The 25186-nt window shown below is 39.9% G+C and overlaps 1 protein-coding gene across 18 annotated transcripts in view; it reads right to left on the minus strand.

Annotated features, from left to right (window-relative positions):
* The window catches only part of ABI3BP (ABI family member 3 binding protein), a 262547-nt gene extending 249713 nt beyond the window's left edge, over positions 1-12834 (minus strand). For all 18 annotated transcript variants that reach the window (XM_060297984.1, XM_060297993.1, XM_060297987.1 and 15 more), the window contains exon 1: positions 12680-12834. In XM_060297984.1, the coding sequence (XP_060153967.1) occupies positions 12680-12758 (79 nt within the window). In that variant the 5' untranslated portion in view covers positions 12759-12834. The remainder of the gene's footprint in view (positions 1-12679) is intronic.
* Between the last annotated feature and the right edge of the window lie 12352 nt (positions 12835-25186).

A 25186-nucleotide genomic window follows, 5' to 3' on the forward strand; every position in this document is an offset into this window, starting at 1 on the left:
AAATGAATGGTGAGTCACACCACATTTAATCCATTCTAGAACTTTCATCTATTTCATATTTATGTTTTTGATTTGTATTACAAGGAGAACAAATACGACAATGCAGCATGGCACATACATGTGTAAGCACATAAGCCTGGATCTGGAAATGTAATTTTATATATCTGTATGTATATATATATATGTATATGAAACACCACCACTGTAATCCAGTTGCAAATTAGGGGATCACATTTCATGGGGACAGTTGACACAGAAACTCAGTTTCATGGAAATGTTGGCTACAAATCAAATGAAGAGACACATGGCATTCACACTTAGGAGCCAACTCGAGCCACTGGAAAAGGCAAAGTTCTCTGCAAGTTCTTGAAAATATCAAACACCGACAGCTACCCTGGAACAAAAATCCAGGAACAAATAAAAAAAATGACCTTACAAAATAACACTATGATATCTTGCGTTTATCATGCATATGTTATTGCCATAATTCATGGGACATGCTAACTTATGCCATATTCAAAACCATTTAAGAATGAACTCTGGTGTTAATATACGGTATGGTTTGTCTCATCTGGTATGCACAGAGCTTATCAAATTAATGTAAATTTGTGCTTTTTGTAGGCTTGCTGATGCCAAGATAAATGATCAGGAAACCATGATATTTTCAATCAAGTGGAATGTTTAGCATGACATAGAAACACCCTTTTCTGCCTTGAAAAAATATACAAAGTGTGCATTGTCTTCTGAAGGGCTGATTCCTGCTGAATCCAAACGGATGAAGAGTCAACTGTGAGGTGAGGTCTAGGGCCAAAGTGGCCAATGGCAGAGGTTGGGGGTGGAAGCCAGAAGAATGTTCTGAGGACTCATGGTGTTGAGAGAAGAGGAAAAGAGGAAAGGAGGGAATTCAAGAGGAAAGAGAGAGAGAAGGAGACTGAAGGGAAAGAAGGATTACGAACAAAAAGAGGGAGGACAGAAAAAAAACAGAGTTCTCATTAGGGACTGATCAGTCATCTGATCAGACCAACCCAGTACCTGAGAGTTGACCAACAGACCAGGCATCCAGGAGAAAATCAAATCACACAGAACCACATCCCAAGCGTATGTGGAGGAAAAAATGACCAAGGACCATGATTTGTGCTCCCAATTCTTCCACAATAAAAGGTAAATCTTCTCTGAGCAAAAGCTTCCAAACCCCTGCGGGAGAGTTGGCCGGGGGAACAGGAGCTGCTGGTGGCAAGAATTATGTTTAAAAACCCAGAGCGTGGGGGCTTCCCTGGTGGCACAGTGGTTGAGAGTCCGCCTGCCGATGCAGGGGACACGGGTTCGGGCCCCGGTCCAGGAAGATCCCACATGCCGCGGAGCGGTTGGGCCCATGAGCCACGGCCGCTGAGCCTGTGCGTCTGGAGTCTGTGCTCTGCAACTAGAGAGGCCACAACAGTGAGAGGCCCACGTACCACAAAAAAAACAAAAGAAAAAACAAAAAAACAAAAAAACCCCACAGCGCTGTGGCTCCCGCCTTCAGGCCCTGGGTCACTGTGAGGCTGACACCTCACACGCCCAGACACATGAGACTCTGACTTCCAGCAACAGAGCATTCTTTTAGCTCAGCCTCTTCTCAGGAAATGTCCAGGAGACAAGGGTGTCCAGATCCTTCTTTAGCTGCCAGGGCAGGTGAAGAGTTTTCAAAATTGTGGCTGGCCTTCCACATCTCCTCTTACTTAGGTTAAGAAAATTACTACCAAAAAACCCATTAAAGTCACCCTAGTATTATTATTTATTAGTGGAAGCTAAAAAGAGAACTGGTATTTTTATTATTCCCTTTTTTCAGGGAAGCAGATCTGATGTTCAGAGAGATCAGGTCACTTGCCAGGCTCACAATGACTCCAATACTTTACCCACTAGTCCCTATTGCCATTTCCCAATATTTATCCTCCCAATTCATAACAAAACTACAGTTTAGGGTAAACCTCAGTGGCAGAACATGGCCAGCATCACTTTCCTTCTAATTCTAGTAAAAGTATGAGTAATTAGAGTATTATTCTGTGACAGCAGGATCATTGGGGTATTTAAAGAGGATGAGCCATGGGCTTCCCTGGTGACGCAGTGGTTGAGAGTCTGCCTGCCGATGCAGGGGACATGGGTTCGTGCCCCGGTCCGGGAAGATCCCACATGCCACGGAGCGGCTGGGCCCATGAGCCATGGCCGCTGAGCCTGCGCGTCCGGAGCCTGTGCTCCGCAACGGGAGAGGCCACAACAGTGAGAGGCCAGCGCACCGCAAAAAAGAAAAAATGGGCCCTTCTTCAGATCATCTGATACCTGATCCCAAACTTACTGGATAGAGATGCTTTAACTCCATCTGGGAATGTGAAGGGAGAAGGAAACTCTGTCCTGAATCCCTCACTGGCATATCTGTAACAGCACTGAATTCCAGAGTTCTCTGCCAGCATGACTTTGGCAGTCACCCCAATCCCCTCCTTCAATGACAGAATCTGCTGCTCTCAGAGAAGGAAGGCCTGTTAAGACTCGCATGCCCACACACGTGTGCACGGCGGACTCTCAGCAGGGTCCTTGGAAAACCAGAATGTTTTCTTATCAGGTAACAGATTGGAAAAATCAAAGGATGGCATTAAAGGAGGAAGGAAATCTGAAACTCCACTTTGGCATCTTGGAAGCAATGTACCCCCAGCTTCATCCTATCAGGGGTTCATTCTCCACTCAGAGAGATCTTTCATTTTATTGGAGACACAGCAGAATACACTTCAAAGATGTTTCAGATTATAAGTCATCCTACACGCTCATAAATTACCCTTAACGTAAAGCAGAAAGAAGATGGGCTGGAATGTATATGGTAACATGCACAATTAAAGGAACAATTTCCAAAGGCAATTCTCATAACCCGGACCTTTGGAATGGGGGACATTTATTCAATGTTTTCTCAACTCGTATTTTGCATTGACTGGGATCATAGGGTGCTTTTTCTTAACATATTACATAAATCCATTTTTTCTTCTTTATGTACATAGGTATCACTTAAAGCTAGTGCATGACAACAAAATGGAATAGCTTAACTCCTGCAGATTTTAAGAAAATGACCTTTGTGTGGCCAACGTATATTAGTTTTAAATAGAACTAATTTCAAACTCCTGAAAGCATGAAATGTCTAAATCATCCTTATAATCCTAATATGATGATTTTTAAAATTATTTTCTTTTTAAATTGTATTTCTTTTTAAAGTTAATTTTATTTTTTAAATTAAAATATTTAAGTATGTCACTCCCCCCCCCACTGGTAACCACCAGTTTGTTCTCCATATCTGTGAGTCTGCTTCTTTCTTGTTATATCCACTGGTTTGTTGTATTTTTTAGATTCCACATATAAGTGATATCATATAGTATTTGCTTTTCTCTGTATGACTTATTTCACTTAGCATAATGTCCTCCAGGTCCATCCATGTTGCTGCAAATGGTAAATGCCATTCTTTTTTATGGCTGAGTAGTATTCTACTGTGTGTGTGTGTGTGTGTGTGTGTGTGTGTGTGTGTGTGTGTGTACCAATAATATTAATGTGATTTTTTTAAAGTTAATTGAATGACAGAATAAGCAAATGTAAGTCCAGTTCTGAAAAACAATCAGCCATAGCTTCTCAGATCTAACCTCTGAGATTTTGTAAAAGTAGACATTTGAACTTATGTTCTAACACCAAAAACAAATGTTAAGCTGAATTTTAAACATTTTCTTATTTTATTTGGCCTGAGAAGGAAGTTTAAAAGTTTTCCAAATAATGCTTCAAAATCCAGGAACAAAGTAGGACAAAAGAAAAATCACCTTTAAGTTTGTTTTAAAACTTAAATAATAAAATAATTCACTTGCAACTTTTAAATTTTACCCTGCACTCATCCAGAAAGATTTATGAAGCACTTACACATGGAAATTTTCAAAACCTGTAGATCAGTGGTCCTCAACTCTGGCCACATTAAAATCACCTGAGGAATTTTTAAACTCTCCCATCCCAGACCAATTAAATCATAACTGAGTAGAGGAGCAGAACAGTACTGATATTTTTGAAAACTTTGTTATTCTAATGCACGGGTTACAACTGCTGAGGATAGATATTATAGTATTTATACTCATAGCTAAACTTATTTTAAAAGTAAACACTGAGTTGCTATATCATAGGTGAAACTTAAGTTAGACCTCAATTTTCTCTAAAATTAATTTCTAATCTGACCAGAAGGTGCTTGGACTGGGTGGATTTGGTCTGATTTTCTAGTGTATGGCTTTAGATGTATAGTCCTTGATTGGAGAACAATAATGAAACTTCTATGAAGGCATCACATCTCCTAGCTCCTTTCCAGAATTCCACAGGGAGGGATGTTAGCTGACTTCACAACCTGCTACACTGAGAAGGCCTAAAAACCTCAGACTAGCTTTAAGGCTCCCACATTTCTACCAAAATCACTGGGAATATAAGTCAGGGTTTTGTTAGATCAGGGAAACCTACAACACACTATAAAAATCTCACTGTGGAAAGTTCTTGGTGGGGAACCCAAGCGAAAATTATGAGCAGTGGGGTGGGTAAGTCCTGATTCAGTCTTGCCGTCCACAGAATTTTACAAAGTAGCCTGAGGCCTTGAAGTTTACCCTTCTCACCATGTACCTCCCAGGCCTTTGGGACACCCCAACACAAGAAGAGACTGTGGGCTATTCTCTATAGAAAATACTCAGTAGGGTATTCTAGTATTAACATTCTACAAGGTTCTGGGTGTCATATTAAGGATATATTTTGTGTACAACCTAAATTTTGTGTTTTGATTCCTAGGGCATATGGAAGAATTGTTGTTGTATTCATACCAAAAAGGAGCTGAAAGAAGCTCCTTTAGTTTAACAAGTTGTCTCCATCACATCCACTGCTAGAAGTATACTTTCATCCTCCAAACAAAATTTTAATTCGACCTATAGCAACCCCTCCATATACTGGAAGAGCCACTCAGTGATGTTTCAGAAACACATTTTATGGAGACTGTATCATCACCTTCATAGGTGTTAATTGCTTAATATTTGTACATTTTGTCAAAGAGAACTTTCATTTTGTCTTACGTTTTCTCTTTTTAAGAGATGATGGCAGCTGAGTCTTACAAGGAAGGAAAAGCTTCTATTTTGGGGGCATTTACTTTGCATACTGCTCTACATGGGATTGACCACACTTGAGGAATCCAGGCATTGACTGGCCTTTTATATACAGAAAATAGGGTCCACACTGAGTGCTGAATATATACCTTGAGTCTTCGTAGTAGTGAGATATTTACCTCAATTCTCAGGGATTTCCTACAACAACTCCAACCATGGAGGCAGACAAATTGGTTAGTTTGCCTGCTGGGCATCTGCCACTAAAGGCTGAACTCTGTGAGAAGTAGATGGGGTGTTAATGCCCAAACCAGTATATTTTTCTGGAGTTAGATTTCCTGTATTAGTTCCACTATATCATTTACTAGCTGTGTGACTTCAAGCTGCCATTGGCCATTTTGTGGTGGGTAGACTCTAAGATAACCCCTAGTAATCCTCATCTCCCGTTATTGGGTAATCCTCTTGTGTGACAGGACCTGGAAGTTGCTTCTAACCAAGAGAATATGGCAAAGGTGATGGGTTGCCACTTCCATGATTAGGCTGTATTGTAATTTCTGTCTTGCCTGCAGACGCATCTGGGTTTGTACACCTTGATGAAGCAAGAGGCCATAATAGAGAAGCCCATGAGGCAAAGAAAAGAGGTGACCTCTGGGCAACAGCCAGTATGGAAATGAGGCCCTTAAACCAATGATCCTCAGGGAACTGAACTCTACCAATAGCCACAAGAACTTGAAAGGTGATCCTTTCCCAGTTGAGACTTCAGATGAGACCTGAACCTGGCCAACACCTTTGCTGCAGCCTTGTGAAAGACCATGAAGGGGACGACCCAACTAAGCCAGACTCAGACTCCTAACCCACAGAAACAGTGAAACAAAAAGTGTGTGATGCTTTAAGCTGCTAATTTTGTAGTAATTTATCATGCAGTAGTCAATAACATACTCTTTACGCTTAGTTCCTCATCTGTGAAATGGGGATAATAATATATATTCCATAGGTGTAAGGATAAAATGAGACAATGTATATAAACACTTAGCATTAAAGAGCATGCCTGATACTTAGTAATATGGTTGTTGTAATAGTCTTTAAATGTTATTTTAACAGAATGTACGTATTTAAACCATTGTTTTTCTTTTTTTAGCATGTTCATTCTTTGGCTGATACTATTTATTTTTATATTTTTATTTTACTACTCTCGTAATGTCTCACATTAGATTATCCTATTAATTTTTTAATTTTACATTTATTCTTAGATCACTTTCATTAAGTTCATCTATTTACTTTCCATATTCTCCCTTGCTTTTATACCTGCTTTTATAAATGGCAATCAGGAATCAGGCAAAAGGGAAATCATTCTGAGGATGGTGACCCAGATAGAATAGTTGGTCACATTTGCTTAATGCCCCTCCCTTCATTAGACACCTCACTTTCGTCTTAGACAAATATTCTGTCAACACACATTAACCTATAAAAACATTTTAACTGTCTTTTCTATAATACAGTATCAATGAATTCGTCGATTCTCAAGTGCTACCCTGTGCCTCATTAACTTTTTTTTTAATATATTTATTTATTTATTTTTGGCTGCGTTGGGTCTTTGTTGCTGCACGCAGGTTTTCTCTAGTTGCAGTGAGCGGGAGCTACTCTCTGTTGAGGTGCACAGGTTTCTCATTGAGGTGGCTTCTCTTGTTGCGGAGCATGGGCTCTAGGCACACGGGCTTCAGTAGTTGTGGCACGTGGGCTCAGTAGTTGTGGCGCATGGGCTTAGTTGCCCCGCAGCATGTGGGATCTTCCCAGACCAGGACTCGAACCCATGTCCCCTGCACTGGCAGGTTAAGTGCACTTAACCACTGCGCCACCAGGGAAGCCCCTGCCTCATTAACTTTTGAGAGCGAGAGATAGAGACTAAAATTCCTTAATATTTAGTATCTCAGCCTGATATAGCAGTCTATAAGACCAAACTAAACTAGTGAACGTGTAATTAGCACAGAGACACCTTATTTTTAAGCACTGGGTTCTAAACATGATAGTCTTAGCATCAAAAAACTATATTTGATCAACTTTTACATTCCTAATACAAGTTTCTTTTATCACAGGGGCTGGATCTCATTCAGTTTTACCTAGTAGACAGTGCTTGAATAGACAAACAAATCTATACAACTGCCAAGAAACTAGAGCTGTAGAAAATGCTAAAATAATTCCCCTGTGGTTTTCAGACTTGTTTGTTTTCTTTTAGCAGTGGAACCATTTTTTCCTAACGTACTCTTTAATACAGTCCCACCAATATATAAATGTATACTACTCAAATAAAAGCAGAAATCCACCCATCAGGGTTCTTTGCCCTCCCCACTATTCCTCCCCCAAACTCTTTGTTCTAAGATGGAAAAGACCCTCCCTGGCTCCTTACAGGTATTAACTACCCTCTGGAGAAAGGGACTGGGTCACTGGAGTGACACATTCTTGTTTTGTCAAAGTGAGGTTGGGAGTGCTCCGAGGAGAGTGAGAGCTAGACTCCAGGTGAGTGGCTGGAAAAGTTTAGAGTAAGACATGAGCCCTCTTCTCCAAAGACAATCTGCTACTTCTGCTTTGTAATCAGTCTTGGGGAGTCAAGACAGATAGAGACAAGGAAGACACAGTCACATCCAGTGTGGACTCAGTCTTGGCTTTCCCTCTGGGTACTTTAACACCTGCTGAGCTCTGGCCCCTGGAAGTGGCCTGGGCTCTGGCCATGCAGCTACCCCTGTCGGGAAGGCCCTTCCACTACTCTCCTCCTTGCCCCAATGTATGTTTGTCTTCCAGGCTCCTACTTGGGTGCCTTATCCCCTCATAATTTTTGACCCCTCTAGTCTGGATTGGGCCCTTTCTGATTGTTCTCAAAGTTCTTTGTGCTTCAGCCAAATCAGAGGATGTTCTCACTCTAATGCAATTATTCCTTTACAACCCTGTCTTCTCCATCAACTGGTCAGGAAGACAAAACCTTGTCTTCCCAGCCTCAGTGCTCTGCATATACATGGAATACAGTTTGTTACCTGAACAAATTAACATATCTTTATGTAGAGCAAGGAACTGATATTACATAGAAATTAAAGGTATGGTCTTTTGCCACTTGCTGGCTGGATGACTTTGGGCAAACACTCTGAGGTACAATTTTATCCTCTGTAAATGGAGAGTAATAAAATACCTGCTTTACGAGAGAGAGGCATGGACATATATACACTACCAAATGTAAGGTAGATAGCTAGTGGGAAGCAGCCGCATAGCACAGGGAGACCAGCTCAGTGCTTTATGACCGCCTGGAGGGGTGGGATAGGGAGGGTGGGAGGGAGGGAGACGCAAGAGAGAAGAGATATGGGAACATATGTATATGTATAACTGATTCACTTTGTTATAGAGCAGAAACTAACACACCGTTGTAAAGCAATTATACTCTAATAAAGATGTAAAAAACAAAATACCTGCTTTATAGGGGAACTTCGAGCATTTAGTTAGTTTTCCACATTAAAAATATTTAGCCCTAAATTACCACAAACAATATGAGCTCAAATAATGTTATCTATAATAATAGTGATGAGTTATTGATAGCTATGGGAGTTACTGTTATTAACATCATCTGCCCTGTGATTTTTTTTCTCCTTGGAGTCAGAGATTTCTACCCTGTCAGGTAAGAACCTGAGGCCAAAAGCCAGCTACCTCTTCCCTCTGCACTAGCCAAGAGTCACAGCCAAGAGCCTCATTCCCTCGGGCCATCTGATCCCACTTGTATTGGAGATGCTCCTCTCTGGTTTTCCTCACACCTACATCAGGAGGACTGATAGAGCTGCCTAGAAATAGTAGCCTTTGCCTGCTAACTGACTGCACTTTTCCAAACACAGGAGTTTCTGCAGAGGTGTGTCAAGCCTCTCATGTCCCATTATACTACATACATATTGCTCTCTGTGGTTTTTATTTCTGCCTGTATGCCAGGGGAAAAAAAGTTCTATGGTTCCAAGAATAAAGAATCCTAGGGGTATCTGGAGCATAGGGGCTTTCAAGGATATAAAACAATGTGAGAATTCTTCAGAGCCTGTATTATGGTCTAATTCTCCTCCTGAAAAACAAGTTCAAGAGGATCTCTCCTGGAGGATCTGTGAGGCTTTATCAGTCCCCACAGAAAAGCTGATCCTAGGGCAAAGGTGCAGCTTTCCATAGAGAAAAGCAGTGTTTAAACTTGACAGTCAAACATTCGGTTGAGGAAGGTCGGGCTGGAAAACAGTAGAGTCCTTCTCTCATTGTCCTGCAGAGCAACACAGCTCCCTTGCCCCACCTTTCACCAAGAACATGCCACCTCATTTGCTACCCTCCCAGAGGTTTGTCAGATAGTCTGGACACAAGATCACATATTATTTGGTGTGCATATTTTTTTCGGTATTGATATACTTTTCTGCAACCCAATAAACATTTTTTCGAATACCTGTTATATGTCAGACCCTTTACTAAAAGTTTTGCAACTCTTACCTCATTTACTCCTAAAATACTGTAAGACGGTTATCATTATTCTCATTTTACAGATAAGAAAACTGAGGCTTAGCAAAGGTAAATGATTTGCCAAAGAACATAGTCATCAAGGGGTAGGGAGGAGAAGAGGTCCATTAATAATACTCTCAGACTTTAAGCTTTTAAAAAGTAACAAAGACTTGCAGTATCTTATTTTCTATAACAAAGTATGTGGCTATGTATGCAAGTATGCATAAGACACGTAAGAAGTGATTTCTTATTTAAAAAGTAATTTCTTTTCCCTATAAATAGTCAGCTGTATTTATATTCATCAACTATACGCCACCTCCCCCACACACACACACACGCAGCAGACAGGTTCTAGGGAAAATGTGAAGATTAGGATAATGTTTAAAATCTTTACAAGAAACCTTTTATTCAAGGGAAGGACAGCATTCACATGTACACTACAGAACTTAACTCCTAAGATTTGGGTCGGAACAGAGCAGAACACAGATATCCAGTCAGGAACCTGGGATCCAGTCCTGGTTCTGTCATCAATGTGGGAAAGTTACTAAATCTCCCTGTATTTGGGTGCCTCCATTTGTAAAATAAATGATTATACTGGTCAATGGTTCCCAAATATTGACATGTGATGAAGTTTTCATCAGTCTGTGGTAAAATGAGAAAAATAGAACAATGGACTTATTTGTATCAATTCATTTGTTTTATAAATCTGTTAAAATGGTTAGCTTTTATGAGCAATGGGGGCTTCCCTCCTTTGAACATTCTCACATGGCATAATTCAAGTATGTTCTCTATAATGGGACCCTGATATTTAAAAAATATATGTATTTTTATGGGTCCATAAATCCAAAGGTCTGGGAAACCCTAGCCTAGGTAATCACTAACATCCTTCCTAGCTCCAAAATTCTATACTCTTCTTAAATGACAAATGATATTTAACTAACTCTAAAGTAGGAAGGAAAAAGAAAAGAAAAAACCTTTTATCTCTTTTTTTTTCTTATTTATCTCAGTATTTCCCCAAATGTGAAAAATAAGCCCCTGGCAAGATATAATAGCTATTCCACTAGAAAAAGGACTCTTAGTCAAACGAGTTTGGGAAACAATGGGTTAAATAGGTGGGACAGTTTTCTTTACTGAGAAATTTTCAGAACCTGTCAAGTTCTAAAGTCTGTTGTGACCCCACCCCAGAACAGAAAAAAGCATGAATGCTCCCCAAGTAATTGATGGGAAGAAGATGCCTGCCCTAAACCCCTTTTGAGGACAGTATACCTATTCCTGGAATGCAGTTTGAAAAAAGCCAACTTCAGCTAAAAGAAAGTCACTTGGTAGCTTCAATGATAAAGAAAAAACTTAGCATTAGAGACAAGGAGATTGCCATTTATTTTATAATTATATTAATTTGATAGTTTTTTTTCAAATTACTGAACCTATGGATATTTTTTAAAATTACAAAAGAAACCTGGATGAAAATACTTCAGATTAAAGTGCAATGAACAAGACAAAAGTTCTGTGGCTGTTTTTGACAATGTTTTTTTTACCATAACAAATAAAGGAAAATTGTGTCAAGAGATTTGCATCTAGTGATTGCAACATGATAATTAAAGCATTTGGAATTTGCAGAAGTCTGCAGTCACAAAATTATGGCTCTCATCCCTACACAGTAAATACAAGGTAAAATAAAAACATTTGGAGGTATTAAGCCTGAGAAAAACTCCAGACTTTTCTCAGATGGTGAGTCCTTGTTAAATATTTTAGCAGTAGGAACAGTTAATTCTGAATGCTTGTGGCTCATGACTGATTTATTTAAACACTTTTACTACGATCAAGAAACAGAATACTTGATAGAAGAGAAAGATCTAGTAGTGTATATTTTTATTTTATTTTATTTTGCAGAGTTATCGTAGAGTTGAAAAGGTTTACTCAGCCTTTTTTATTGCTTTTTATATCATCATGTGAAATATCAACTAGCCAAACCCTTCAGCTTTCACGCTCTGGATTCAAGTTTCACTTAATACACGGAAGAGAGAATGGTTTTCACTTGGGACAAGATGATCTTGGAGCAAACTACACAGAGGGAGGACCTAGCAGGATCTTTGGATATTCTGACCTGAACAATCTTTCTTTCCGACTCTATGCACAGCAGGGTTTTGACAAGCTCATGGCTCTGCATTGCCTCTGATATTTTCCATCATAACTGTATGAAAATTCCAGCCTGTTTTTCCTAATCCTGCTGACTACAGCAGTCTGCAACCATAAAAAGCCTTCACAGACCTGAAGTTGGCTTGGAAAAGTGCCTCTGCAAAGGAGCAAAAAACTACCTGCAACATTTATGTTCAAAGATAGGAGAGAGGTAAGCTCTTGTTTTGGTGCTGATGGGCTCAAGAGATTGTTTTTAGCGTCTAAATTAAGACAATTTCATTTTCTTCTGATGACATTTGTAAACAAAATACCAACACTAAAATGAGAGCAATTTAGCCAGGAAAAGGAGTGTCATGTCCAGCAGATCAAACCCTCTTCCAAATTCCACCAGAGAGAAGTGTCTATATATCAGCACATGACCGTTCTTTGTCGGTGTGCCCTGCCTAGAATCCTTCAGCCTCCAAGCTAACAGGTATGTGTGAGGTTTACACAAAAGATTCTAGGTTTCAAATTAGCTTCTTTTAAACCTTCAGCTAGCACTGATTTAGTCTCTGAGGAGGGGGATAAAAACACCAAACAAGTCTTTTCAGCAGACTATATAATACCCATCTATACCATACAATTCAATATACAAATACTGTAGTTGAAGCTATACCATTCAAGCTACTGTGAACATCTGCTAAATCTAATAAGAAGTTGGTTTTCATCTTTTGCAATAAAGAGATCCAACTGAAAATTAAATAGAGGGGGGTGTGGGGAAGCAAAAGTTTAAGCTACTTCTCCACACATTTGAATTCTGACTCTCCGAGAAGAACTCTATTCCCCCCATCTGGCAAAGCAGATCACATTTAATACCAACATTTAAAAACTAGTATCTTTTAAACATTATTTTGAAAACACAAAACATCAGAGCTACTTGCCTTTTGGCAATTTCTGTGCATTTCCCAGGGCTAGTGCAATACTTCCACAGAGAAGTAGACACCCCAAGCTGGAGAGCATGTTGCATTTGCCACCTCACACGGGGAGTGATGCTGGTGGGAGTCCCGCAACCCTGGAGCTGCATTTAAGTGGACTGTCTCTCGGTGACAGAGGAGGGCGGCTGCACTTAGCTATGCTGTGGGCTTACTCACAGGGGGTGGAGACAAAATGACATCACACCCTTTCCCACACACACATCAAAAAAAAAAAAAAAAAAAAAAAAACGCACAGCAGCAAAAACATATCATCACATTTCCTGCTAGGTTGTAACTGTCTGTCTCTTCTCTTCCCTCTATGATATAAAACTTGAAATTATGGTCAAACTGTATTTATGAAAGAGAAAGTAGTTGGGCAATTTTGAAACATGTGATGAACTCTTTTTAAAAATCCAGAAAAGACATCTTTAAAACCATTGGAACATTAAAAATATAAAATGAAACCTTATTCGGAAGGAAACTGTTTTTAATTATCTGGTAAACCAATCCAATTCTTCTTTCAAAGGGGAGTAAGATCATAAAAATTCACTTTGAACCATTTGGAAGTTCCAATATCATGAGAAACTTTTAAGAGTAAGTCATTGGCTACACAGCTATTCATTATATATAATACACATGCATGCATACATAGATATACACACAGATACATATTGGGTTGGCCAAAATGTTCGTTTGGGTTTTTCCTGACTGATGTTACAGGAAAACCCGAACAAACTTTTTGGCCAACCCAATACATATGGATATTCTATAGATGTGGAGATATAGAGAAATCACTATCACTAATTGATCCCCAACTCTGGGACAGGCTCTGTAATAGTGTCTTTACCTACATTATTGCATTTTAATCCTCACAGTGACTACACAGGAGATCTTGTGTTATCTCTGTTTCACCAGTGAGAAAAAACTGAGCCTCAGAGAGGTTAAGAGTCCTGACCAAGCCAGTGTATTCTAATGGTTAATAATTTGGATGGGCTTTGGAGTAGAACTGGCTGGGTATAAACTTGGATGCTATGTGCCTTTGACAAATTTCTCCGTCTATATCTCATCAACACTGGTTACATTTAAGGGCTTGCTCCATGCCAGGCACTGACCTGATCAGTTCACATCTATTCATATGTATTCCTTAAAATAACCTAGGAGACAGGCATTGCCATCACCCCCATTTTACACAGAAACTGGCCATAGGGAGGTTAAATGAAAAGCCCAAGGTCACAGTGCTAGTAAGCAACAGACCCGGCATTTTAATCAGACAATTTAAGCCCAGAGCTTCCACTCTTCATGACTACACTTTAAATTCAAAAATAGAGATGACAGTACCAATTTCACAAATTTGCTAGCAGGACTTTTGGACAGTACTTACCATAGTGCCTGGTACACAGGAAGCATATCATAAATGATAGTCAATGAAAACAACAAAAATAATGACAATAATAAATCCCCCAATTAAGCAGAACTATGATTCTAACCCAGGTACATCCACCTCCAAAGCCCATGTGTATCCTCTCTCCCTCTACATCACATGATCCCAAATACAGGCATTGCTGGAATGACTGGGTTAATAAAGCACTTTAAATGTTGTCATTTAAATCAACTCTTTGAAAATAGCTTATTTCATGCGGTTGCTGTAGCTGAACCAAAACAGTAAAAGGGAAATGGAATAATGGTGGTCCAATGAAATTCTAGTCAAAAAACTTACTAAAAGAAAAAAGACACACTGAAGAGATGGCCCCGTCTTCCAAATAAAGCGTGAGAAGGCACATTGTTAAAGTCATTTAGAGCTGGCCCCGGCTAAGCTTCCAGCACAGGAATGCTCTGGCACTGGCTACGAGGGGATTGGGTTATTTAACAGGTCTTTTTCGTCTCTAATTTTTTACTTGAATAGGCAGCTCTCTCAAACCCCCAGTTTAGACATTCATCCAGCTGGCACTGCTGATTCTACTTCTATATCCATTGCCATCAAGTTAAGCCAGTGAGGCCACTATGTTAGCAGGAAATGACAGGGTTTTTTTTTTTTTTTTTGAGGGGGGTAAAAAAGAGCAGAAATATTGGGGTGGGGGGGGAAAGAGGCTGTTCTTTAAAACAGTGTGAGAAGCCGGCCGGAAGGTTAGGTAATGGAATTCAGGAATCAGTGTCTGCTTGGCCTGTGGGCTAAATCAGGTCTACATTAGCAATTGTTATTTGCAGATTGGAACTGACTGGGGGCTAATTAAACAAAGGTCAGTCTCTGATTAGTATTTTGTCAGAAAAAGTTGGTTGCATTACTATAGCTAGTGGGACAATGAACATTCATGGAAGACCCTGAAAGTATAGAGGTCTCCTGAGATCCTGAAGGAGGCACGTCCTAAAGAAACGGACCACGTCAGAGAAGGCATTTTACCTTCTCAACAAACAAAAAGTTTTCTGTCATGTCAGAGTCTCAGCCCCAACAGGAGGTACACAAATAGTCCAGAAGAACTGCTAAGGGCCTTGCTCATAGAGGAAAACATCAGGGCTGTGGTCATGTAACCATTGGAGGATTTAAGGCCATTTTTTAAGGAAGAATTACCTTTGCCTGTGGGTATATTGGAGATGATGATTGTTGAAGAATTTTCACACACACACACACACACACACCCCGTACATTTCCCAGGTGTCACAAGAGAGTGCCAAACCTAAGTCCTGGTTCAAATGCCTCTGCAGGCACCTGTGTCTGTGTTTACCTGGAAATACAGAAATGTGAAGCTCTGTTTGTGAGATGTAGAATCTCAGATTGAAAAAAGTTGTTTTACACATTTATTCAAAGCCCATAAGAGTGTATAACACCAAGAATGAACCCTAATGTAAGATATGAACTCTGGATGAGGACAGTGTGTCATTGGAGGTTCATCACTTATAACACATGGTAAAACCTCTGGTGCGGGGATGTTGGTAATGGGAGGGCCAGGGGTATGTAGTATATCTCTCCATGTGCGGGAGCCAGGGGTAGGTGTTTGGGAAATCTAAGTAACTTCTGCTCAATTTTGCTGTGAACCTAAAAATGCTCTAAAAAAATAAAGTTTATTACCAAAAACTTTTGTTGAAAGAACATTTAGGAAGAACTTCTGGAAAATCCCATAAACTATACTTGTATTTTCCCTCTGTTCTGTGAAGGCAGGGGACCATGCCTGTTTTTGTCTATCACTGTACCCAGTGACTAGAATCTGATAAGAATGCTATATGTTAAGATGAGTAAGGGTCAAATGAAGCAGAATCCCTCAATTCCTCCATATTGTCTAAAGGTATCAAGCCAGAGAAAGCTAGACTATGACTTGGAATGTACGATTGTTGGGGAAGGGAGGTAATTCTCCAAGAGTCTCTCACATTTCTGGATGTCCTATGAGAAGAGGCACTGATTCCCTGTGCTCCAGACTACCTTTTCAATGATGTTGCTACAGCAAACAGCCTTGGAAGAGAGAAGTTTGTTTACTGATTCATGTAATAAAGATAAAGTCTCCCTCTGGAGCAAAGGGAACACATGCTCATTGTCTATTATCAAAGATTCAAGTTCCCTAAGCTTGGGTTTCCTTTCTTGTAATATAACCTGTGGCATGTTTTTAGGTATCACCTGTACCTCTTGGTGTGGTCCTGTGGAAACTGGGGCTCCTAGAATGAGCACAGATGCTGATATTCAGGCTACAACTATTGCTGGGTGTAAATAACTGTCCTTTGTCTTTGACCCAGCATCCTTGTGTCTCCTGCCAGCATCCGTGAAGTGTGCGGGTTGGCTTGCACATACGGTAAAATCCCAACCCTTCACAATTCTTGACTTTAGCATTGACCCACTCCATAATATTTTGTTAGGTAATCTTTTGTATAGTGCCATTACCTACATTCAAGTTCACAGTAAGAATCAGCCACGAAACTATCGTGCATAGTTAAGAGTGCTGCCGACATTGCTTATTAAATCATATAGTACCCTCTTTAGAAAAGCCCTGGGGGAAAACCTCTGTTCTTTATGTCCAAAAAAATGTAATCTTTTTTCTGATCAGCTGCATTTATTTTGTGACATTGTTCTCTTTTTGCGTAGACCATTAGAAAACCAGAACCAAATGTGTCCCCCACCCATATTAAGTACATATAGGTCTTTGCAGTGCACATGTTTTGACATCATCCCTGGCTTTTTTTTAACCCCACCCTTTTTTCTTGCTTATTTTACTTAGAGTCGTTATGCGGTTTTCTAACTTGCTTTCATTTTTTTCTGGAACAAGGTGAAGTAATAAAACAAACCCCACACTGGAGTTATGTCAAAAATATGTGTCAAAATAGGTGAAGTGGGAATCTGTGAATGTGCTCTCTGCTTTCCTTTTCTACACAACAGTAAACCCTGATGGAGTTCTGGTACAATGATTGTAGAGCATACTTTCTTTATTTATATTTTCTCCTTGGGAAAGTGGGCAAAAGGCAGGTGGATGCCCAGAACACTACTCGTACTTTTCCGTCATTTTATGTTTGGCTTTTTAAGTGTTGAACATTAATTCCATTATTTGAAATGAGACTTCCACTAAAACTCATCAGTCTTTCAAATCTTGCCTGTAAACTCTGTGCAGTCATTTTACCCATCTGTTCACACTTTTGAGTCTCTCATACATAATGCCCTATGCTAAGAGAGTTTTAAAGGCTTATGGATCTACAACTAATAAAATGCAAAGATATGCTGTGGGTTTCTAGGGGATGCTAATAAAAATAATTTTTATTATGACTCATATTTTGAAACTGGAAACCCAGTGTCCCATGTTTTCAGCCCAAACATTGTTTCTGTAATTACCGTACTGAATGAGACTCATGATCCAATTGGAGGAAAATCCTGCTCCAGTGGGGGTACATTTGACCAGAGCACGAAGTTCTTTTCCACAATGCTTTTTTGGCACAGGGAAGTATGGCCCTTTAAATGACTAAGTGATGTTTGCAGATCATTCTTCAGTCTGTCTAAATCTTGACTAGATATTTGGCTTCATAGCTTTGAAGGAATTAGCAACTTGTATTTATAAAAAAACTGTAAAGAATTCTTTCTTTTTATTAAGCTGGAAACAGGCCTCTTTAAGACCTAAGTTGTACATCTCTGAGCTCTGAAGTTTGCCTTCCTTATTTTGTCTGAATTCTGCTTTCTTTGTGGAAGTGCTGAGTACTGAACTGAGCTTGTGCAGGTGAAGGAAATATCTCCCACCTAGGATTTAAATGATATAAAAATTGAGGGAGTCAAGTGCTGAGTGGGGAATACAAATTTGTAAACCAGAGAAGGGACTCTGAAAAGGAGGATGTGCCAGAGAAGGCTCCCTAAAGTAGAGTACAGCATCAAGGAGTTCAAGACCATGAGAAACATAAGGAGGCAGCAGAAGGTAGGGCAAGTAGCATGGTGATCCTGGGAACATACCCTAGATAGGAGATTTTGCCAGCAGGCTGTCTTTTATACTTCATTGCATGTGGTATATGAGAGGCCTGATGTGTACTAAAGCCTGGCATGAGACAGCCATGATCACGGCCTCCTAAACAACAGAGTCTGGATCTTTTTAATTTATTGTTTAATGGAAGTGCTACTTCTCTGGACACTTCCTAACTTTGTTACATTGTTTTTAGGTGTGACACCCAGGTTACAAGCAGAGTTAATTAAGTTCTTTAAAGATATTGCAAAAATTGAGGTTGAGAATTACATTGTGGAACGTCTCTATGAGAAGGTGAACAGAAATAAGGAAATGGAAAAAAAGGACCCCTTTGAAGACAATTTGAGGTCATATCTCCCCCCAGTATATGCATTTGTGGGTCCTTTGGGCCATAGCTACCACTGAAATAAAGCATAGAACAGTATTCCAAAGGGAAGGACACATTCTAAATCCAATTAGAAAAATACACCCTGAGGAGGGGGACCAAGGAGGTGGAGCGCGAGGACGTGGAGCTCAACTCCCCTCACAACACATCAAAAATACGTCGACATGTGGAACAATTCTCATGGAAAACTAACTGGAAATTGGCAGAAAACCTCCTATACAACCAAAGCTGCAAGAAGGATCTCCATGTAACCATGTAAGGTAGGACAGAAAAAAAGGCATTGGGTTGGGATCTGCATCCCTGGGAAGGGCCACAAGGGTGGACCCTCTCCCTAGGGAGCAAGTAGGCCGAGGCTGAATCTGGGTATCACAGTTCTGGGGTCCGGCAGGGAGGAAACAGGCCCGCTTACCTGCTGGGAAATCCACTGAGACAGATAAAAGGACTGGAGAAGCCTAGACTCTACTCTCAAGGAATGTGTGTGTACTGTTCTGCTGACAATCAGGACAGAGGCCTCACCACACTTCCCAATCCAAAGGGACAAACATACTGGCCCCGATCACTGCACGCCACAGCCTGGCATAAGATCTGGGCAGAGACTCAGTGTAACTGTGCAGAGACAGACAGGGGCACCTGGGGTGTGATCTGGGCAGAGCCATAGAGGCCAGTGTCAGTGAGTACACTGTCAGTGCATACACTGGCAGCGTCACAGGAGCATACGGTGGCTAAGCACTGATCACTGAGCAGACAGACCCCAGGAGAGGACTCGTCTAGCTACACAGAGAGCTCAGAGGGCCTGGGGTGTGGTCTAGGTGGAGGAGTGACAGCCATTGTCAGCATGTATGCAGCAGTTCGTCTCCCAGTGAGAGCACCCCAGCTTTACCGACTCTACACTGCAGCTTTGGGCTAGATCTGGGGCAGACAGGTCCTGGGATAAATCTGCCACAGAGGCAGCCCAGATCTCAGGAAAGAGAGCAGCCACCTCATTTCCTGCAGCCACAATGCTCTGAGCCCCAGCCCGAGCCTACTCCCCACTGCAGCCTTGAACTAGATCTTGGACTAACACAACAGAGAAAGGGAAGCAAACGTGGGCTGCTTCCGAGCAGAACCATGAACACCTGCACAGGTGGCACAAAGTTTGCTGTGACTGCAAGGGCCTCACTTGTTTCAGCAATCACCTCCTTCAAGGCAAGACACACACCCAAGAGCAACAGAGCCTGATCAAGCCCAACCCTCAGGGCTTCTCCTCCAACAACTGGGAAGCAGACCCCACCCCTGACAGGATGGTGACAGCCAGGAAGCCCTACCTCACATCCAGCACAGGCTCCAGATACTACAACACCAACCATACCCCTTACGAGGGGGACACTGAGAAGCACACCTTGAGGAAAGATGTGACTGGTGTCCATACCAAAACCAGCCCTCACACCAAAGACATTGGACATACACAGTCTACACAGGGATGCTCCCACATAAAAATACCACTTCAAGACCACAGTACATAACTGTTTCTCATAAATTCAGAGAGACAGAGAAAGTTAAGTAAAATGAAAAGGCAGAGGAATCACTCCCAATTAAAAGAACAAGAGAAATCCCTGAAAGAACAGATAATGAAAGAGAGCTCACCAGCCTACTAGACCCCAAGGTCAAAAAGGAGGTAATGAAAATGCTAACTAAATAAAGATTATTGATAGAAATTCAGATCACAGTAACAAGGAACTAGAAACTATAAAAATAAACCAATCAAAATAGACAATTCAATTGCTGAGATAAAAACCAATCTAGAAGCAATGAATAGCAGACTAAATGACACGGAAGAATGAATAAGTGATCTAGAAGAGAGAATAATGGAAATCATACAATCAGAACAGCAAACAGAAAGACAAATGAAAAAAATGAGCAACATATAAGACATATGGGATAATATAAAATGTGCCAACCTATGCATAATATGGGTTCCAGAAGTAGAGAAAGAGAAGAAGATCAAAAATGTATTTGAAGAAATTATGGCCAAAAACTTACCAAACTTAAAGAAGGAAACAGATATCCAGGTACATGAAGCACAGTGGGTCCCAAACAGAATAATCCCAAACAGACCCACACTAAAACATATAATTAAAATGGCAAAAGTTAAATAGAGGATTCTGAAGGCAGCAAGAGAAACACAAAGAGTCAGTTACAAGGGAACCCTCATAAAGCTATTAGCTGGTTTCTCTGCAGAAACTTTGCAAGCGAGAAGGGAATGGCATGATATATTCAAGGTGCTAAAAGGGAAAAACCTACAACCTAGGGTATTCTATCAAGCAAGATTATCATTTAGAATAGAAGGAGAGATTAAAAATTTCTCAGACAAGCAAAAACTAAAAAATTTATCAGTAGTAAATCTAACCTAAAAGAATTACTGAAGGGTCTTCTCTAAATAGAAGAAAAGAAAGAATCTATAGGCAAGGGAAAATCACAATAGGAAAGGCAAATATATAAAAGGATTGAAAATCACTTAAATAAGCATGTACATAGATTTAAAAATAATCAAAAATTATAAAAGTGATTATAATTAACAGTAAAAGGATAAGCATGAGGCTGTAAAATAGGACATCAAAATCACAAAATATGGGGGAGTGGAGTATAAAAATGTAGATCTTTTAGAATGTTTGAACTTGAATGACTACCAGTTTAAAGCAAATAGATTCAGTTAAGGATCAACATACTTGAACTCCGTGGTAACCACAAATCAAAAATATACAATAGGTTCACAAAAAACAAAAAGAAAGGAATATACTACAAAAGAAAATCATCAAACCACAACAGGAAAAACAAAAAGAAGAAGAAATGAACAAAGAAGAATGACAAAAACAACTGGAAAACAAGGATTAAAATGGCAATAAGTACATACCTATCAATAATTAATTTAAGTGTCAATGGGAAAAATGCTCTGATCAAAACATAGAGTGGGAGTTTGGATAAAACAAGAACGTACAAGGTGCTGCCTACAAGAGACTCACTTCAGGGCAAAGGACACACACAAACAGAAAATGAGGGGTGGAAAGATAGATTTCATACAAATTGAAATGACAAGAAAGCTGGGGTAGCAATACTCATATCAGACAAAATAGACTTTAAAGCAAAGCCCATAAATAAAAACTAAGAAGGGCATTATATAATGATAAAGGGATCAATGCAAGAAGAGGATAGTACACTCATTAACATATATGCACCCAATATAGGAGCACCTAAATATATAAAGCAAATACTAACAGACTTAAAGGGAGAAAATGACAATAATACAGTAATAGTAGGAGACTTTAATACCCACTGACATCAATGGACAGATTTTTCCAGACAGAAAATCAACAAGGCAATGGAGGTCCTAAATGACACAGAGACCAGTTGGACTTAATTGATATTGACAGGACACTACATCCAAAAAAACTAGAATACACATTCCATTAAAGCACACACGTAAGGTTCTCTAGGATAGACCACATACTAGGTCACAAAACAACCATCAACAAATTTAAGAGAACAGAAATTATTATAAGCATCTTCTCTGACAACAACAATATGAAACTGGAAATCAACCACAGAAAGAAAAATGAGAAAGGAACAAACATATGGAGACTAAACAACGCCCTACTAAAAAACCAATGGGTCAACAATGAAATAAAAAAACAGAAATCAGGGATTTCCCTGGTGGCACAGTGGTTAAGAATCCACCTGCCAATGCCGGGGACAAGGGTTCGATCCCTGATCTGGGAAGCTCCCACATGCCATGGAGCAACTAAGACCATGCACCACAACTACTGAGCCTGAGCTCTAGAGCCCACGAGCCACAACTACTGAAGCCCATGCACCCTAGAGCCCACACGCCACAACAACTGAGCCCACGCACCACAACTACTAAAGCCCGCGCACTCTGGGGACCACGCACCACAACTGCTGAACCCACGTGCTGCAACTACTGAAACCCATGCACCTAGAGCCCGTGCTCCACAACAAGAGAAGCCACTGCAATGAGAAGTCTGCGCACCACAATGAAGAGTAGGCCCCACTCACTGCAACTAGAGAAAGCCCGGGCGCAGCAACGAAGACACAACGCAGCCAATAAATAAATAAATAAATAAAATAGTAAACATTTTTAAAATTAAAAGAAAAAACAGAAATCAGAAAGTACCTTGAGACAAATGAAAATGAAAACAAAACCTTAAAAAAAATCTATGAGATGCAGCAGAAGCAGTTCTAAGAGGGAAATTCAGACCTTCCTCAAGAAAGTAGAAAAATCTCAAATAAACAACCTAACCTACTACCTAAAAGAATTACAAAAAGGAAGAATGAACAAAACACAAAGTCAGCAAAAGGAAGGAAATAATAACTACCAGAGAGGAAATAAATAAAATAGAGATTAAAAAACAATAGGAAAGATCAATAAAACCAAGAACTGGTTTTTTTGAAAAGATAAAAAATCAACAAACCTCTAGTCAGGCTCACCAAAAAGAAAAGAGAGGACTCAAACAAACAAAATAAGAAATGAAAGAGGAGAAATAACAACTAATACCACAGAAATACAAAAAAAAATCAGAAGGGAATACTAGGAATAGTTATATGCCAATAAATTGGACAACCTAGAAGAAATGGACAAATTTCTAGAATCATACAGCCTGCCAAAACTGAGTGAAGAAGAAACAGATAATCTGAATAGACCAATCACTAAGTGAAATAGTCTGTAATAAAAAAACAAACAGGGCTTCCCTGGTGGCGCAGTGGTTGAGAGTCCACCTGCCGATGCAGGGGACACGGGTTCGTGCCCCGGTCCGGGAGGATCCCACATCCCATTGAGCGGCTAGGCCCATGAGCCATGGTCACTGAGCCTGCACTTCCAGAGCCTGTGCTATGCAACGGGAGAGGCCACAACAGTGAGAGGCCCACGTACCGCAAAAGAAAAAAACAAAGAAACAAAAAAAAACCAAACAAAACTCCCTGCAAACAAAAGTCCAGGGCCAGATGACTTCACTGGGGAACTCTACCAAACATACAAAGAACTTAGATCTATCCTGCTCAAAATATTCCAAAAAATTGAAGATGAAGGAACATTCCCAAATTAATTCTATGAAGCCGCTATCATCCTGACACCAAAGCCAAACAAAGATATTACAAAAAAAAAAAAAATTACAGGCCAATATCTTTGATGAATATAGATGTAACAATCCTCAACAAAATATTAGCAAACCAAATCCAACAATACATAAAAAGGATCAAACACCATAATCAAGTTGGATTTATTCCAGGGTGGCAAGGATAATTCAACATACACAACTCAATCAGTGTGATACACTACATTAACAAAAGAAAAGACAAAAACCACATTATAATCTCAAGGGATACAGAAAAAGCATTTGACAAAATTCAACATCTATTCATGATAAAAACCCTCACCAAAGTGGATATAGAGAGACTATATCTCAAGATAATAAAAGTCATTTATGACAAACCCACAGCCAACATAACACTCAACAGTGAAAACCTGAAAGCTTTCCTGCTAAATTCAGGAACAAGACAAGGATTATCACTCTCACCACTTCTATTCAACATAGTATTGGCAGTCCTAGCCACAGTAGTCAGACAAGAAAAAGAAATTAAAGTTATCCAAGTTGGAAAGGAAGAGGTAAAACTTACTATTTGCAGATGACATGATACTCTGTATGTAGAACCCTAAAGCCTCCACACAAAAACTATAAGAACTAATAAATGAATTCAGCAAGGAAGCAGGATACAAGATTAATATACAGAAGTCTGTTGCATTTTTTACACTTTCAATGAAATGTCAAAAAGAGAAAGTTAAAAAAAACTCATTTAAAATCACATCCCAAGAAAAATATCTATGAAAACTTAACCAAGGAGGTAAAAGACCAATATGCTAAAAACTATAAAACACTGATAAAGGAAACTGAACATGATTCAAACAAATGGAAAGATATCCCATGCTCTTATATTGGAAGAATTAATACTGTTAAAATGGCCATACTACACAAAGCAATCTATAGATTTAATGCAATTCCTATCAAAATACAAATGACATTTTTCACATAATGAGGATAAATAATCTGAAATTTTCTATGGAACCACAAAAGACCCAGAATTGCCAAAGAAATCCTGAGGAAAAAGACCAAAGCTGGAGGCATAACCCTTCCAGACTTCAGATTATACTTCAAACCTACAGTAATAAAACAGCATGATATTGATACAAAAACATACATATAAATCAGTGGAACAGAATAGAGAGTCCAGAAATAAGTCCACACACCTATGGTCAATTAATCTTCAACAAAGGAAGCAAGAATATACAATGGAGGGCTTCCCTGGTGGCGCAGTGGTTAAGAATCCGCCTGCCAATTCAGGGTACACGGGTTCAAGCCCTGGTCCGGGAGGATCCCACATGCCATGGAGCAACTAAGCCCATGAGCCACAACTACTGAGCCCACGTGCCACAACTACTGAAGCTCATGCACCTAGAGCCCATGCTCCACAACAAGAGAAGCCACTGCAATGAGAAGCCCCTGCACCGCAATGAAGAGTAGCCCCCTGCTCACCACAACCAGAGAAAGCCCACACACAGCAACAAAGACCCAACGCACCCAAAAATAAATAGATTAAAAAAAAAAAAGAATATACAATGGAGAA

Source organism: Globicephala melas, chromosome 4 (genome assembly GCF_963455315.2).
Source record: "Globicephala melas chromosome 4, mGloMel1.2, whole genome shotgun sequence".
NCBI lineage: Eukaryota > Metazoa > Chordata > Mammalia > Artiodactyla > Delphinidae > Globicephala > Globicephala melas.